Consider the following 17,322-nt stretch of genomic DNA (forward strand, 5'->3'; position numbering starts at 1 on the left):
GGAAATTGAACGACACCTAAAGACACCTGTTTCACTTCTAATTTCAAACCTGTCGAAAAAGAATCACACAAACAAAAGACATGCTAGGCACCGTAAACCAGCAGCACACTCATGCGTAAGGAAATCTAGACAGTGTCTGCACGTGAGGTGGCGACTCAGACTTTTGAAGTGAACTGGGTCTTAAGGAGTCGTTTGCCTCCATGAACGGCTTGTTCCTTCCTCTGGTCACAACTCTGCTCACCTTGTGTGTGAGGGGTGTGAATGGGACGAAGCAGGTAAGAATGTCAGCGTGTGTCAGTTTGCCAGCTGAGGTTACGGCATCATCCCGAGTATGAATCAAGTTAAAGGAACTTGAGTTTATGTGCATGGAACTGTCAAATGTGATTGGTCTATAATACGAGTGTCAAATACAACCATTCCATTGACAAAGTCCAGATATGGGAGATTCCGTGAACAAGCGATGGACAAAATGTTGAACCTGTTCCCTCTCTCATCTGACGTGTCTATCTGGACATGTGGAGCTGTATAATTTTGGAATGTCATCGCTCATCTTCCAAATGTCTGCGTTCATGTCGTGATCCTCGCCACCGCCGTATTCCTGGTAACATTTTGTTCCGCTTCTCCATCTGCTGTTGGCACCTGCGCAGCGTTCGGTTGCCAAACGCTGTGTTTGGATGCGTGTTTAGCAAAAGAAACAGACATAAATGCCTGAGCAGCTCATCAAGCTTGTCATCTGTACATCTGTTGAGATGCAGAAGAGCTTGTTTTTATTGTTGTTTTTGCTTTGCCACGAAAGTTGACTCTCTAAATGAGCAGGGACGTCTGGCTGGCACTGGTGTAGGGACATTGTGACTACTGGGTCATCAAAATGTTGCTTAGAGGAAATAACAAACTGATGCTCAATAACTTGTCCTCTTGCAAAATTCGGAAGACTCAAGACAAACACTTATGTTCCCTCTCTGCTTGTTGTTCTTCTGTTCTGTCCTGTCCTGCTCCTCTGGTCCCATGTGGTTTATGGTCTCGGTTTCTACTTTAGACTGCTGAGTTGTTTCCCCCGTCACCAACAATGTGACGTTTTTGGGTTGTTTGTCTGTGTCATTCTTATGAACGTGGGCGGCACGGTGGTGCAGCGGTCAGCACTGTCGCCTCACAGCAGGAAGGTTCTGGGTTCAAGCCCCGGCTGGAGCACGGGGTCTTTCTGGGTGAGTCTCCATGTTCTCCCTGTTCCTGCTGGGTTCTCTCTGGTACTCCAGCTTCCTCCACAGTCCAAAGACATCAAGAGGGACCAGGTTAATCCAGACTCTAAATTGACTGTAGGCGTGGCTGTGAGAGCCAATGGTTGTCTGTCTCTATGTGTTGGCCCTGCCATGGACTGGTGACCCGTCCAGGGTGAACCCCGCCTCTCACCTGAAGGCTGCTGGGATAGGCTCCACCCCCCCACCACCCTTAACAGGATAAAAAATTTGTATAAACGCCTCAAGAATGTCTTTAAATTTGGCACAAGCATTCACTTCTCAGTGATTTACTGACTTTTGGGGGTCAAAGGTCTCTGTCACCTCACATGAAGTCTGGCTCATTTCCTCAACTCAGTGATTTCCCTCTTGCCTTTCGAGAGGAAGCTGTGATGGTTTCTTCATTCAATAAACGGCACGACTATGGTACACACGCACCACCAACAAAGCAAAGCTCTGTATGTTCTGATGTTCTAAACATTTTCTGTGTTTTTGTTTGCAGGCTTGACATGGGAAGATGAAACCACCCAGCAGGTTCTTTCCAAAGAATTATCCAAACTGAGAAGGATTCCTCACAGGCTGCCGCAGGGCGGACCGGTCTACGACATGGACGGCAGGTCAGACTCTCCCCTGGCGTCCCGTCAGTGGCTGTGGGGCTGCGCATCCACCTGATCTGACAAAAATGCGCGAGATTGTTTCTTACGTCTAATTAAACCTGGGCTTTTAAAATACAAATGTGAATGTAAACTTTTCAAAATCCGACTTACTTACCTCGATCATACCTTTGGGAATCACGTTATTCCAACATTTATGTGATCGTCCCCTAAACCGGCCTGGCGCTCTGCATGTGTTCCGTTCTGTTGTGATTTACCCTGAATTTGAACAACAAAAACTCAAACAGTACATTTCTGGAGAGACAAGGACGCAAACTGTCTTAGATGATAAATGTGTACATTTTCATCTGTAATGGGGGATACTGCTAAAACCATTTCAGGCAGGTTTTTAAACAACTTTCCCTTGGAATCAGTATTTTTTGTAGGTTTTTTACAAAACTATTCAAAAACGAAAACATGCCCTTGACCCCTTTTTTCCTTCCCCTCTCTCCCACTCCGTCTCGCTCTGTCCTCCAGACCAGTAGCAGAGGCAATGGACCCAGTGGACCAAAGGGTGAAGCCAGTGGAGGTGGAGCTCAGCAGAAACCTACAGACATACCTCCAACGGCTTGGCCTCCTCCCCAAGACTTCCTCTGTTGCCAGCTTGAGCACCTCTGGCAAGGTGAGGGATCAGGCCCTTAACTTGATGATGCTGCTTTCCGACTGCACAGTACCCTACTGGAGGCTATCCTCGACTGACTCCTAGCTAGCATAACTCTTGGGAGGTAAAACCAAACAATACGGTATTTAAAAAAAACAAAAAACAAAAACGACACTACGTTTAAGTGGCGGTTATAAAAGTTCTTTATGCCACAGCATTATGTAGGCTGCAAGCTAACCAACTAACATCAGTAGAGAACTTTTAACAGAATGCAATGCTTACCATTCACAGTTCTTTCGTTGCTCTTCGCCTTGTTGAAAGGTCAAAGTTGATCTCATCTCGGCAGCTCGGGTATCTTAAAAAGCTTCCAGCTTCCCGGTAGAAATTACAACGTGAATGGGTGTTCGTGTGCAATTTTGACGTTGGTTTTTGGTATTTACCATAATTACTGTAGGACATGAAGGCAGCATAAGTCCACTCAGTTCCTGTGGAAACTGCCACCACCTCTGGTGGGTGTGTGAAGCGCCTCTAGCCAAGTCAGCCCTGTAGTATTGGCAGCTTCATTCTCCTCCTTCCTTTATTTACACAAATCTATCACCTATTTTAATAAAAAAACAAAACTTATCTAAATGACTAATTACTCATATTGCAAATCAAACATTGTACAAAACTATTTACAACAAAAAAGTACGAGAATGTGTGACCACAACACTGAGATAGAACAGTTAGTGACTGGCTGGTTAACAAACATACTTAGAGTAACTTTTAACTTTACAGAAATCATGGAAAAGCATCATCAGTCCCTTTTGGAAATAAACTTGTTCAATGAGGCTTGAAGCAAAACAAGAAAGAAAGAAAAGAAATATGATGGAATTCTGTTAGTCTTGGTTGCTCTGCTTCCTCGTAAGTGCCTCTACCTGGTGGAGTCCCTCAGGGTTCTACTCTCGGCCCCATTCCTATTTTCCTCACAAGGGCCCATTTTTAACACTTGGTGTCTCATTTCACTGCTATGCAGAAGTTATGCAGATCTATCAACCTCTGAAACAAACAGATATCAAATGTTTCCAACGACTGCTGGACTGAATATATGACCTTACATTATTTTTATAACTGTCAGAATTTCAAGGTTGAGAGTAAAACGGATGTGCTTATTTTTTGAGCCCCCTGATGAACCAGTGTTCCATGAAACAATATGGAAAACCTGCTGGGATAAATCTGGCTGTCATAATTGACAGTGATTTTAAACTAAACAAACAGATAATCACAGTGCTCCAATCAAAAAGGCAATTATCTGGGGTAATATCATTTTCAGTCATATTTACAATAATAATAACTTTATTAATAGAGCACATTTAAACATTGGAGCTTGTGCTTTTCAAAAGCTCTAGGAAAGCCTGAAAAATACAAGAAAAAAACAAGATTAGGAAGGACATAAATGTATGACAAGAACAGTAAAAACATAAATGCAGAAGATGCCAAGCATTTCTTTTATTGACTTTGAGAGGATCTTTGTATGTTTTATGGGTTTTATGAAATTTATTAACCTAATTTTACATCACTTTAGTGTTGTTTTTAGATGTGCTCTGTAAATGAATTTGATTAGATTCTTGATTCTAGTGTCACTGAACTTCAGTTAACTTCCTGATTCAGATTCAAGAGGGCAAAGAGCAGGTGGGGCATTTGTTCCTGCCCCAACGTCTGCATGTCGTCTGTTCACCGCCACCTGCCTCAATTTGAAACAAAACACACACACACACACACACACACACACAAGCCCTCTCATTTGAGACTCACACAAAGACACACACCTCGTCACAGTGGGGGGTCTAGTGTCATCCCTCCCTGTCACTCTGCTCTCGCTCGTCCGTCTGACTGATGCGTTCTCCCAGCACGACTGTTGCAAGTGAAATAATACCAGCTGAAAGTTGAGGAGTTCACAGCTCTAATTAATAACTCCATGCCTCCGCCATGTCCACCGCTCGGGGTGAGCATAGCGCACGGCGGCTGAATGGCGGAGGCCTTCCTCCTGCTGGGGGATTGTAGTGGAGTCCTGCAGCACAGCGGCGTGGAGCCTGCAGGCGTCGCTCTGAGGTTGTGGTCGTTCTCAGTAGTTCTCCAGCAGGAGGACTGAGGGGTCCTGGAGGCTCAAGTGGCATTAAGGGCATCAACATGGACGCAGAGAAGGGCCCCGCTCACACAAACCATAACGGAGTATGAGGAGTGTGATGGTATTGTTATGATAATTTTGCCGTTACTCAGGCTTGTGCCGTTCCTCTGATCCTCAGTGGGCGTTAATGGAGATGGACGTGACAGTTTGCTTTTGTTGTAGCTGATGGATGTGTTAATATTACTGCATAAATGCATTAATACCTTTTTAATGACTTTTAATTTCATGTCAATAATAATTTTTGTTCTGATATTAACTCATTTACACCTAAAGGCACCCAGACAACCCTCTGGCACCCTTGTAGGTAATCTCCTAAAACCTGAGAGTTTTCTGGAAAACTTGTTAGAACTCGTTAATGATCAGTAAAACCTAAAATATCTGAACCTCTGAGGCAGATAGAAACATGAAGCAAAAACCACAAACAATCAAAAACCGTAGAGCTTTGACCTCTAACCTGTGTGATCGGTCAAAACGTAGCATTTTAAGAATCTATAAACTTCTAAAATCCTCACACCAGGTCTTAGTGGTAAAACACTGCATGTTTCATCTGGCCTTCAGGAAAAAAATGTGGTGGTTTTGGCTCTAACTGGCACATAAAGTACACGAGTACTGTGAGGGTTTTCTTTCAGGTTGGTGCCAATCTGAGGCAGGTAAACTCTCAGGTACGTTCTGATGTTCTGACAGCTCAGGTGTGCTTGCAGTGTGAGTTCATCATGACTTCAGTGTTCCAGACAGTAAAAGTTCTTCTCCTGATTCTTTCAGAGCGACCGTTTCCAGCCAGGCATCCCTGCAGACTTCTATCGCTCCAAGGCCCAGACAGCTGCTCAGAAGGCATCTCCATCCAGCCTCTCTTCACTTTCATCTTTCCCGCCTCTGCAGAGGTCAAGACCGGCAGCCGACCAGCGCCTCGCCATGCAGGCTGACGGTGATCTTCTACTGAGCGCCCTGAGGCAGTATCTTTCCAGGCAGCTGTCCCTGCACGCTGGGGTGGTGAACCCTGAGGAGCAGGAGGGCCCCTCGTTCCGCCTGAGGCCCTACTACAGCGATGGAATAGAGACGCCCGGGCTCAAAAAAGAGGCCTTACAATCCAGGCTTCCAAAAATGGAAAACACCCAAGGGTCTTCAGTCAAAGAGCCACTGACCTATGTGGATGGTACGTGCTTCAAACATTTATCTGTTATTTATTGACCTGACGACGTTCCATCCAAGGACGTCTGATGGCTTAAAGGTGAGTGACATTGAAAGCTCCAAACGGTCAAAATAGAAGAAAACGCAAGTTGTCTGAAGCCTCTCAACCTTCAGCCAGTGCTCTGACGCGCTGTCCTTGCACCTCTTATCCTACCTGCAGAGAGGTTCATCCAAAATGTTTTGAAGAACGTCGGCAGGCAGCACTTGGACGTGGACAGCCTGACGCCGCAGGACCTGGATCAGCTGTCCAGCCTGATAGCTGATGCCTTGCAGGTGGTTGACCAGGAGAAGGGACCAGAGAGGGGGCTGACCCGGGCTAGACCTGGGCCCAGAGACCTGGATGGAGAGGAAGCGGCGGAGGAGGCTGTCAGAGACGAGGAGGAGTTACTGGAGAAGGCTCCAACAGTAAAGCCCCAGGAGAGCGCTGCTGTGGTGCCGGCAGCAGTTGAAGGTGCAGTGATTCATCTGATCCTTTTGCACAATTCAAGTACTGAAAACACGCAGTAAAGCGAGTACAAAGCATAATTGTGTAGGTAGGCCTCTTCTAAACAAAGAGCTACAAACTGCCTGCTGTAAGAGCGGAACATAAAAATCAATGTGAAAATAAATAGACGTCATGTTTAGCTCAGTGTGGAGCAGAAGCCAGAACCAAACCTAGCCAAAGTTAATGGTCCCGGCTCCACTGAGACCACTGTTCCATATATTAACACTTACAAACAGCTTAAAAGTAGCTGAACATGAGAAAATGTGCTGCAAAATTATGGCTCAGCTTGTTTCAAGAACCTGCAGACACGATTAATGTCACTTTCTTAATGTTGTACAGTGAAAAATCCATGAAAATTCCCTCACGAGGGAAAATTCCATGAGTCTAATATTTCCCATCGCACTTCTTTTCCAGCCAACTGCTGGTCAGCGCAGTTTTTAGAAAAAATATTTTTGCATGAATACTTTTACTGTCTGTCCCAACAGAGCGCCACTTGGATATGGAAGAACATGATGTGAAGGTAAGCATTCGTTTCTCTGAGAGAATAAAGAATTCGACAATTAGAAAGCACGTGCTAATTGTAGTGAGTTAATTAATTGTAGTACTGTGTGTGATTTGATCTGTATTTTTAAGGGTCCTTGAGTGCTTAAATGCATCGTCAAGTCCTGACCGTTCCGTTAAAACACCGTCAACGAACTTTGACACTTTGCTAAAATCGTGTTTGTTTTTTTTTTGTTAACTGGTGGAAACATACTCACTCCCAGTGCCTCCTTATCTTTCTTCTTAGCCTGAGAGTGAAAACCTCCTTACCAAACTCCTCGCCTTCCTGGACAAAACTCCAATTACTGCCTCTCCGTCCTCAAGAAACCGTAACGCCGCCACGGCCACCGACACAGAGACTCCCAGGGTCCAGAGGGTGGGGCTGGAGAGTGTCCAGAGCCGAACCAGAGAGGTGGGGGTGACGGTGCAGAAGAAGGATGCCACCCAGTCCGTGGAGGAAGTGTCAGAAGTGCAGGGCTGGATCAAGGAGGTGGCTCCGCCTCCTGCCGCCCTGGTGTACGAGAAACCGCACAAGAAAATGATGAAGGTTCCTGAGCTGCAGCTGGACGTGGCAGCCAACAGGAAGAAGGCCGACGACGTCTTCGGTTACGTCATCACCGACACAGAGTGAGTACTGACGCGCTGTGTTACGACCCAGCATACGAGGGAAAGAGAAGAAACAGGAAGCTCCGCCCTTTTCAGTCTTATAGGACTTCTGCGCGTTCGTGGTCAGAATATCGCATATTCAGTTTGTACCAGCGTCAGTGTTACCAGCTAATCGTTACAGGCGTAACACGAGGTTTCTTCCTCTTCAGCGCAGCACCGATGAAGCCAAAGTTGAACCCTAGCCGACCCATCACGCAGCCTTCAAACAATTTTAACGTGTTTTTGTGTCTCACACGCTGAACTTTTGAAGTTAACACACTAACTTGAGGTGGTTTTTACTTTTATCGAAAAAGACTAAAGCTGAACAGCGTGGAAACAGCTGATCAAAATTCCCCTTCTCGCTGTTTCTTTCTTCTCACCTTCCTTTCTTGTCCTCTTTGCCTTTCCTCATCCACCTTTCCTTCCCACCTCCTCTTCACCATCATCATCAGTGGGCTCCAGACAGACGAAGGCCTCCACCTGATGGAGATTCTGGCTCGCCGGGCCAAAATCCAGATGACGGACTTCGCCGAGCTCTCGTACGTAGAACCGCTCCGCTTCCTCTTCTCAGTGTGGCAGGAGAGCACTCCCCTGCTGCTGTTTATGCTCTGAGTTCACAAGGTTCTCACACGGAGGACTAAGTTTGATTTCACCTTTTGTTTGAAGGCTTGAGAAAATCTAGAGTTTTAGAACAAGAAATCTGACACATCACTAATCACACTTTATTGCTATTTTCCCTCCTGGTAATTTTCTTGTTTTCTATCCTCTTGACCTTTCTATTTGAAATAAATGTAGTGAAATTAAAAAAAATGGGGGGGGGGGTGCAATTTGCAACAAAGCTTTTAAACTTGTAGTTTTAGTTGTAGTCATTTAGTTGTGAGCCGTCGGTCTCCATTAGCTTCAAGCTAAGTATACTTAGCTAGTTCTTTCTGCATTCTGGAGTCACTGAGAAGTGATGCAGGCGGGAAAAAAAACCATCCTTGTGAGGAGCTCAAGATGAATATTTGTGAGTACTGAGTACTAAAAGGTAAAAAAAAAAAAAACAACCCTTCCGGGGTGAAGTATGACTTGAGACGAAGCATCACATTCGTTACTGTAAAGTCTTAAACCGTCAACCTCCAGGCTCTGAGCAGAGCTCCTGCAGCAGCACAGGCGTACGCATGACTCACACCAACCATGGGATGCTGCACGTCCCTGACAGCAAACGCTGCACCTTTAGGCTCCGGTGGGCGGCAATCGTTCCAAAGGGCGAACATCACCGGCGGAAACCCTTCGGATATTCCCCGTGGAAGGCAAGCAGCCACGGCTCCTCCACTGTTACCCCCCAGCGTGTCCGATTAGAGAGGGCAAATCTGTGGGATCAAAACGGAGAGAGATTTTCCCGCAGAAGCACAAGTGAAAGAGAGAAAAGTGCCCTTAGAAAGTACAAATCCAAGGACGCTGCCTTATTTTCATTCTGTCAACACTTTATGCTGCTCTAGGGGGGAAAGAAAGCAATGAGAACTTCTCGCCCGTGTTATTGACACGGCGGAGTGGAGCTGCCACGGACTGCAATCATTTATTAATGAGACTGAACTCTCTCTGAACCCTCGCAGTCGTTTTTCCGCCACTTGCTAATTTTCTGTCATTATCTGTCCCTTTCTCTCGTCGCCTTTGTTTCTATTTCATCGCCTTCTGTGTCCGTTGGTCTTCATCTGTTTCTGTCTCCTCCCCCGGTTCGTCTTCGTCACTTTCAATAACCCTTCTACCTTTTATTTATTTGATTTTTTTCTTTTTTCCCCCTTGTTCAGCATGGCCGCTATATTTTTCATCGCAGGTGACTTTGCAGTGAGCATTTTGACTGCAGTGAGCTGCAACAACAAAACAAGAGCTGCTGCAGGTTCCAGTGGGGGGGGGGGGCAATCTCTGAAAGTCAGGATTATTTATTGCAGTCAAACCATTGTTTTTAATCTACTGGATTTATCCTGAACTTGACATTACGGTAGATTTACCTGCTGACGTCTAACCTGCCAAAACGATGCTCTGCCTTCAAAGTTGTCCTTGATTACAAATGTGGAGCTTTGTGCAGTGGCCGGATTATGACACCAAACAGAGTGAGGGATTACTCTCCAGTCGGTGATGAAATTTATTTTGGAATTATTTGTCTGTTATCTTGTTAGTACAGCGTAACTTGATAATATCAGGTATTGATTTTTATAACTTTGTCTTTGATTGAACTTTCTAAACTGATTGACTCTCATTTTATTGTTGAATTTGTTTATTTTTGATTTGGACGGCGGTGAGTTTGTGTGTGAGTGTGTTGTGAAGCTGTAAATGCAGGTGGTTTCTCTGGTGCCACTGAACTGGCTCCTAACTCATGAACATTCATCTTCTGTGTGTGTGCGTGTGTGTGTGTGTGTGTATCAACAGGTGGGGATTTGGTGGCTTGGAGATGTGCAAAACACACCTACATTTAGACACACACACACACACACACACACACACACACACACACACACTAGTCCGACCACCCGGGCCTGTTGTCGGAGCGGCGCCTCACCGTGCTGCGCGGCGGCTGCACTGAGCCCCTGGGTGGCCTGGACGGTTCTCCTGTTCTAATGCACCTTTTGTCTTTATTTTCCTTTTTCTGGGAATGAAAGGAGGGAGCGTTACTCTGGGGAGGGGTGATGGATCGGAGGCAGAGAAAAAGCAAGGGAGGGACAGAGAAAGACAGAGAGACACCAAAAGAGAGAGAGAGAGAAGTCCCTTTTGTTGCGAGCACAGAGGACGCCCAGCAGGGGGCGCTGCCTTGACAATTTGTCAGAGGCGCCACGCTTATTTTGCAGGCGGCCTGTCTCCTCACCGCTGTGGCGTTGGCCGTCACCTTCCCCAGAAGTCCAGAGACAAAAGCTCTACATTTCGCCTGCTGCCACTCCGTATTTACCCAGCCTTCCTCTGGCTCTCACCCACCACACCCGTTTACCCCCAAAATCCTGATTCCCAGTTCATCTCCCACTCTGGTTGCTGGGAATTTCTTAAATATTCAGTATCATTAAACCCTGCAGTGAAGACGTTTTCTGTTGTCTTCTGTTTGTTCGCAGCACCATGCTGATTTTCATAAATGGAACTTTTTGATGAGACCGTCTCCTCCTCCCTGGAGGCCCAGACCCCCAGGGGACAGCTGGATGCTAGTTAGCTTAGCTGCATCATGCTGTCGTCACATACACTTTTCATCTGCATCAACACAACTGGAGCTGAGTTTAACAGTCGCCGTCATTGTTTGGGAATTTTACTGAATTCCTGAATCAGGCAAAATACACTGTCCAGGTGGTGTATCGCTTTAAAATGTAAAATAAATGTATGGACCAGGTGAAGTTGATCCCGCCACCCCCATCCTCATGATTTAGGCGTGTCCATCGTGAAAACTGTCGTAACAACAAAGCAGTTAGTGAGCTATTTGATCCAAACTCACAAAAACAACAGCCAAACATGCCTGAGAGCGCTGGAGAGTGACTCACGCCGTTTTGATTTGGAACAGTTCGATCCTGATTAGATAATACTGAAGGTGAACGTGTCCAGCAAAACAGCCTTGGACTTGTTTTTAGCCGCCAAAGTGGCCTGTGACTGTTTGAGGGCACAGCGGCGGGCAGCGGGAGGGAGGGAAGCGTTGATGTGGGTGGCTTCATCCAGCCTTTGACTGTAGCCCGCCGCCGAGTAATGAAGGCTGTTGTGTAACCGTCAGCGAGTGTGGATGAGAGCTTTTTTTTTTTTTTTTTTTTTTTTAAGAGGAGGGTTGAGGTGATGTAATGTCTGGACTGAAGGGTCTTACCACGGAGCCGCCACTAGGAGGAGAGAGTGAACCAGAGGATGAGGAGGATGAAGCCAAACGTTCTCTCAGAGGTTTAGTTCCACTGGCCCTGCTGGTGTTGGGGCCGCCCACCTCATTAACATAAATAAATGTAGAAACTCTCAAATATCAGAAAAATAAATTAATGAATAAACAGCGGAGGATTTAAAAAATACATGCAAAAATGTAAAAAATAAATTCATAGATTTAGAAGTTCATGAATACCTTTACTAAAGAAATGTAGAAATACTGTACTAATAGATATGTCAATTATTACATAAATACAGCATGAATTAAAAAATAAACCAATATAGAAATGAATATAGAAATACATTCACTCAAGAAATATTAAACTAAATGCATCTGTAAATAGATTAAGGACTAAAAACACAGTACGTGTATCAGGGAAAAGTAGAAATACTAGAAAATAAAGTAAATAAATGAAGAAATACAGAAGGAATTGAATAAGAAAAAGTCTAGAAACGCATAACTGATTGTAGAAATTCATTAGTGAACACATCGTGAAGAACGACATATGTAAATGAGGTGTTTGAAGAAAAAAAAACTCACAAGAAGACAAAGCTACAGATCGACTGATGGCGTCACGCTGATGACGTCACACGGGCGCCGTCTTTTGTTCCGCCTGTGAGCTTCGAAACACCAAAACCTGGCGAGTGAAGGTTTCTAGTTTCCATCTGAACAAGATTAAAGAGGGTGTCTGTTATGTTTGATTTCTTTCATCTCTGTCTGCTGTCAGCGCCGCCGGAGCAGCTGTCACTGTTGCATTATTTCTGTTTAGCACATCCAACATCAAAAGTTTTATCCCTGGAATCATCAGCGGACTGTTGGAAAAAAAAAAAAAAGAAAAGTAATGAGGCGAAGACTTATTTTTATATATTTATTACACTGAAGTGGTTTCATCGTGTTTGAAAAAAAGGTTGTTTAATTTCCATGAGGGACGATCAGCATCAAGGCTGTGTCTGGCGTACGCGAACAAGAACGCAGCGCGTTATGTAATCTATTTATTTTCCTGTGATAGATGTGAGCAGTAGAGAGTGCTTCTCTGGCGCGGCGGTGAGTGACGAGGTTATTTACGAGAGACTATGAGCTGCCCTGGGTGGTGGTGGTGGTGGTGGTGGTGGTGGTGGTGGTGGTGGTGGTGGCGGCGGCCGACAGATGGATGTGTGATCAGGTCGACGTGAGCGATTTCCCCTCGTCAAGCACACGCCAACCTCGCCCGCACAGGCTGACGGATCGCCCCACAGATGTGACAAATATATACGGGCTTCATACCTCGGAGGAGAAATAATGATGATAAAAACGAGACTTTCACTGTGTTTTGTTACTTTGCCGACTCCATAAATGTTTGACTCCTGTAAAGTTATCAGACGGATGCATGGCGAGGAGGATGGACTCGGCATCGTTTCAGCTCGCCACTTTTTAACACGGGGGTCATTATGACTGTACAGAAAGCAAAGGCTGCTGTTTTCTTTGAATCACTGACGTCAGGCCAGAGGAACACAATTCCTAACCTACAATAATTGTTAGGGTTATTTTCTTTGCTGGCGGTTGAGGATGTGGAAGCTAAATCAGGACAAACACCTCCATCAGAACCCGGATGGATGGAATGAAAGTTGGGGGGGGGAGTGGGATTATTCAAACATGGTGGTCGAGTGTTACTGAAATTAAATGTTTGAACTCATCATCATACTGAAGATCATCTGTACTGACGTGGAGGTGTAGATGCTGTCAACATGCTGTCTTTGTCATCTGTTTCTTTTCTATATTGTTGTTTTTTTCCCTTCACGCTTCTTTTCCAAACGGCACGTAGGAGAAGATTTTTATTGATTTATTTATTTATTTTTTTATCTCTCCTCATCTTCTTCTCACTTTGCCGGGATGGCGTTTAATGTCCTCCACCTCTGTAGTCGGGGGTTGGCGAACTGTTAGCGACCGCCTTTCCTAAGACGCAAAAAGCATCAAGATTCACATTTTTTGCTGCAGAACAAAGTGTTAAAATCTCTCCAGCTGCTGTTAACCGGAACGTTCGACGGTTTATTTCCAGGTTGTGGAACCCGTTCCTGCACGGCGTAGCGGGACAAACCCTGATCACGTCTGCTAGCGAGGCAGCGTTGACAATCCCCCGGACCCTGGCCCTCCTAGGTGGATGATTAACGTTATTAATTAAACCTTGTAATCACCTGGCAAAAAGGCTGCAGGGAAAAGAGTCACAGGGCTGGATTTGTGACATCATAACGAGTTTGTAGCCGGTCGTCATCCAGAAGTCAATTTACTTATTTTCACAGATTTTTTGATTTCTTAAGGAGCAACTGACAGCTGATCTCAGTGTGGAACAAACACGGAATTATAAAAAGTTGAATTTTATAATAAATTGTATCTGGATACTCAGGTGTATTTCAATTAAAGGGACATTTATAGACTCATTGTATAGAAAACACTCCAAACTCACAATAAAAGCTCAACAATTCAAATCCATCACCCTGGAATGAGAAACACTCCTCCCAGTCCCTGAAAACACAGAAGCCATCTTTTCAGCCGGCAGCAGAGGGAGAGGAGCCGCTCCATTTATGATGTCACCATATTTTATAACGGTGTGGTTACAGTAGCAGGCGCTTCCTGTAGGAGCTCACAATGCGTGCTGCAGGGGGCCCCGCTAATATATCTTCCTGCTGGGCCTTTAGTCTGAATTACCGCAGGAAAAACAAAAGGTTAATCGCATTTGGAGACTCGGCTTCGCCTCTGACCACCCAGCTTCTCTCCCTCGCTGTTTCAATTCATACTGCTTTATTGGCATGAAAGTGAACAGGGGGAGAAAAGGCACCTTCCAGAGCATCTTGGAAAATCACTAAAGATGTCTCCCAGGCTCTTGTTGGTCTCCTCCTGCTGCCACATTCTCCTCCGTCCGTTTGCATCCACACGATATGTGTTGCATAACAAAATACATCATAAACCACAGCTGAGACTCAGAGCGTCCACTGGTTGATGACCGGGTCCTCTCATCGTCGACCCCCTTCTCTTCATTTCCTGACGTGCTTAAACGCCGGCAGCCACATTACATTGAGATTCAAGAGGTTATCTCGCAGCCTTGATGGGGATTGGAACCGCCTAAAGGATCGCCACGAGTTCAAGCTTTTCCTTTTTTTTTTTTTTCAAGAGCCATGTATGGCTGAGATTTAATGAGACCCGGTTCTCCTTCCGTCTGAAAAACAGCTACATGGAAAATAGATTCAGAGGACGTCTTTTATAAAGCTTCTAACCCTGTGTGTGTGTGTGTGTGTGTGTGTGTGTGTGTGTGTGTGTGTGTGTGTGTGTGTGTGTGTGTGTTTACAGGGTGGTGGGCCCCGCCGTGACCTTCAAAGTGAGTCCAAACACCCCCAACGTCAGCACTGCAGATGTGGCCAACGTAGCTGGTAGGTTCTCCTGGGCTGACAGGCCATTATCACTGGTCCACTGCTGCACCTGTGCTCCCCTCCGTCCCGGGAATTCCTGGAACGGTTGGTGCCCGAAAAAAATAATTTTAAAAACAAAGAGCATTTATGTGCGAAAGGCGTGCTAATTCTATTGATGCTGCGCACAAACGGAAGTTCTGTGCAGCGTTTGGGGGATAAAAGGCGGCGGTATTTCATTTAATCTTTTTCACCTTTTCCGTTTGCGTGTAATCAAACCTTTAGTGGGAAACTGGAGAAAATGTCAAAATGTTTCACATTCCATTATTCGTGATAAATGAATAGTTATTCCCTCCCTATGACAACACACGTGGTTATGAGACAGGTGGCGAAAAAAAGCGAGACGCTGTTGGGTGTTTTTAGCTGGACGATCAGAACATGTTTTTTCTTTGTTTCCGGCGGTTAAAACGGCTCGTTTTGGGCGGCAGCATGGACATTTTCATATTTCTGACACAAAATTCAAGGACTTCTCCTGTAGTCATGCTCAGAGCAACATGGCCGCCCAGAGACTCAACACAGTGAAACTACACGGTGCTGCTCGAGAACGGATCAAGGTTCTTGAGGCCTAATTGCACTTGAGATGACGTCGTCTTGTTGTTGAAAATTTCAACCCAAATAACTTTACGTCTCTCAGTTGGCAGCCGATGCTCCATGAGGACGTTCCACGCTGACACGTTAAACATGCATACTCTGATGTTAGCATCTATCGTCCACTGCTCGCGCTGTCTTCTGCGAAACATGCTAAGCTAGCCTAACATGGCTCCGACTAGCAGCAACACAAGTTTCCTGACTTCAGTTCTGCACCTCAGTATGTTCTAGCTGTTTGTAGCTGTTCATATGCAAATATTCATAAACTACACATACCTATGTAGTACTGCTGAGTTCAGGGCTGCACTATCAGGTTCGATTTTTTTTTTTTTAAGTTTTATGTCTTAAGATATTGGAGACATTTTTCTTTACAAAGTCAATTTCCTGAAAATTAAAATGCTCCAGCTCAGCTTGTTCTGTGACATGAAAGAAGAACTCTTGCAATCTTTGAGAGTGCAATCCAGCAGCGAAGACATTGTGAAGATGTGTGTGTGTGTGTGTGTGTGTGTGTGTGTGTGTGTGTGTGTGCGAGCGCGTTTGTGTGCGTGTTTGTGTGTGTGTGTCTATGTTAGAGTGTGTTACAGTGTGACTCACGGTAATGAGGCGAGGGTGTTGATGAAGTGGGGAATAAAGAGAGGAGGAATGTTTGCCATTAGCCAAGCTGTCAGTCTAGCGAGAGAGAGAAGTTCCCTGATATCTCTCACACACACACACACACACGCACACAAACATGCACGCACACACACACACACACACACACACACACACACACACACACACACACACACACACACACACACACACACAAAGGCCCTGTGCTGATTATGCAACTGCTTCTCTCCTGTTTTTAAGTGCAATTGTTGCTGTTCTCATTTCCCGCCTGCTGGCTCCGCGGGGTCACGGATGAACCTCGATTGTTATTAATGCAAACATTTGACAGAACGTGCTTGAAATGAAAGATGGCGTCCTCTCAGCTAAAGTGCAATAGTGTGGGCGGGCCGTCTTTAAAGTGTCGTTTGTCATATTCAACTAGAATATCAATCCATCCCAAAGTGAGCATTATCCCTGCTGGCCGCTGCTTCCAGAGCTTTTCTGTAACATTAAGCTTCACATGGCGGTTGTAATGACGTCTTTTTATCATCATTTATTGCTGCTCAGAAGCAGAGGGCTGAGACTCAGCATCCGTCTCTCCTGTCACAAACTTTGTGTGTTTGCTTTTGGCAGCTGTGTCAAAAATAATGCAGTTTTATTTGATTAGGTCTCATCAGCGAGGTGTCAGTGTGAGAACGTTTGAACGCTCAACTGTTCCCAGGGCTGCAAGGAGAGCTCACATCCTCTTGGTGTAGGAGGCTGTTCAAATGTATTGTGCTGCACTGAGAGAGTTGCTGCTAATAATAAGTTGGGGAAATGTAGAAATTAAATATTCAAATGAAGAGGTGAGTGATCAGAATATACGTAACAGTTGTGTAACATTTACCCAGGGGTGAGTAGTTTTCAGTTCTTGTCTGTACAAATACCATAACCTGGATGGCTTTGTTTTGTCTAAACCTTCCCCGGCTTTTCAGCTTCTTTTTTTTTCTTCTAAAGAATTAAGAGTAATTGTTCTCTGCAGTATTTAAAATCAGATGTCACAGAACAATAAAGGAAAGGCACCCTGTCACGACAGTGTTTAGTACGGCTCTTTTCTCCTCTTAACAGTACTGTGTACCGCCACTGAATCTTCTCGTGGTACTCAGTACTGGACCGCACCGGCCTACCTTCAACCCTGCAATTAACAGATTTCCTTGCTGGATAGAAACAGCAAGCCAGTTGTGCTGCAGGCTCACAGGGGTCCAGTTTAAACCTCATCATTTTCCTCCTTCCCACATCGGATTGATCCTGACCTCGGTCCCCGGGTCCCTAAAGGTCCGATTAGTGCAGCTATATGTTGA

The 17,322-nt window shown here is 45.3% G+C and overlaps 1 protein-coding gene across 1 annotated transcript in view; it reads left to right on the forward strand.

Moving 5' to 3' along the window:
* The window catches only part of LOC147262060 (receptor-type tyrosine-protein phosphatase N2-like), a 136,863-nt gene that overhangs the window by 20,446 nt on the left and 99,095 nt on the right, over positions 1-17,322 (forward strand). The window contains exons 4-11 of the mRNA XM_086204468.1: positions 1,735-1,849; positions 2,363-2,507; positions 5,416-5,806; positions 6,002-6,292; positions 6,811-6,845; positions 7,113-7,492; positions 7,963-8,049; positions 14,688-14,767. Of these exons, the coding sequence (XP_086060594.1) occupies positions 1,735-1,849; positions 2,363-2,507; positions 5,416-5,806; positions 6,002-6,292; positions 6,811-6,845; positions 7,113-7,492; positions 7,963-8,049; positions 14,688-14,767 (1,524 nt within the window). The remainder of the gene's footprint in view (positions 1-1,734; positions 1,850-2,362; positions 2,508-5,415; positions 5,807-6,001; positions 6,293-6,810; positions 6,846-7,112; positions 7,493-7,962; positions 8,050-14,687; positions 14,768-17,322) is intronic.

Source organism: Aulostomus chinensis, chromosome 5, assembly GCF_037954235.1.
Source record: "Aulostomus chinensis isolate RoL2024-O1b breed Wild chromosome 5, RoL_Achi_v1.0, whole genome shotgun sequence".
NCBI classification, from domain to species: Eukaryota; Metazoa; Chordata; class Actinopteri; order Syngnathiformes; family Aulostomidae; genus Aulostomus; species Aulostomus chinensis.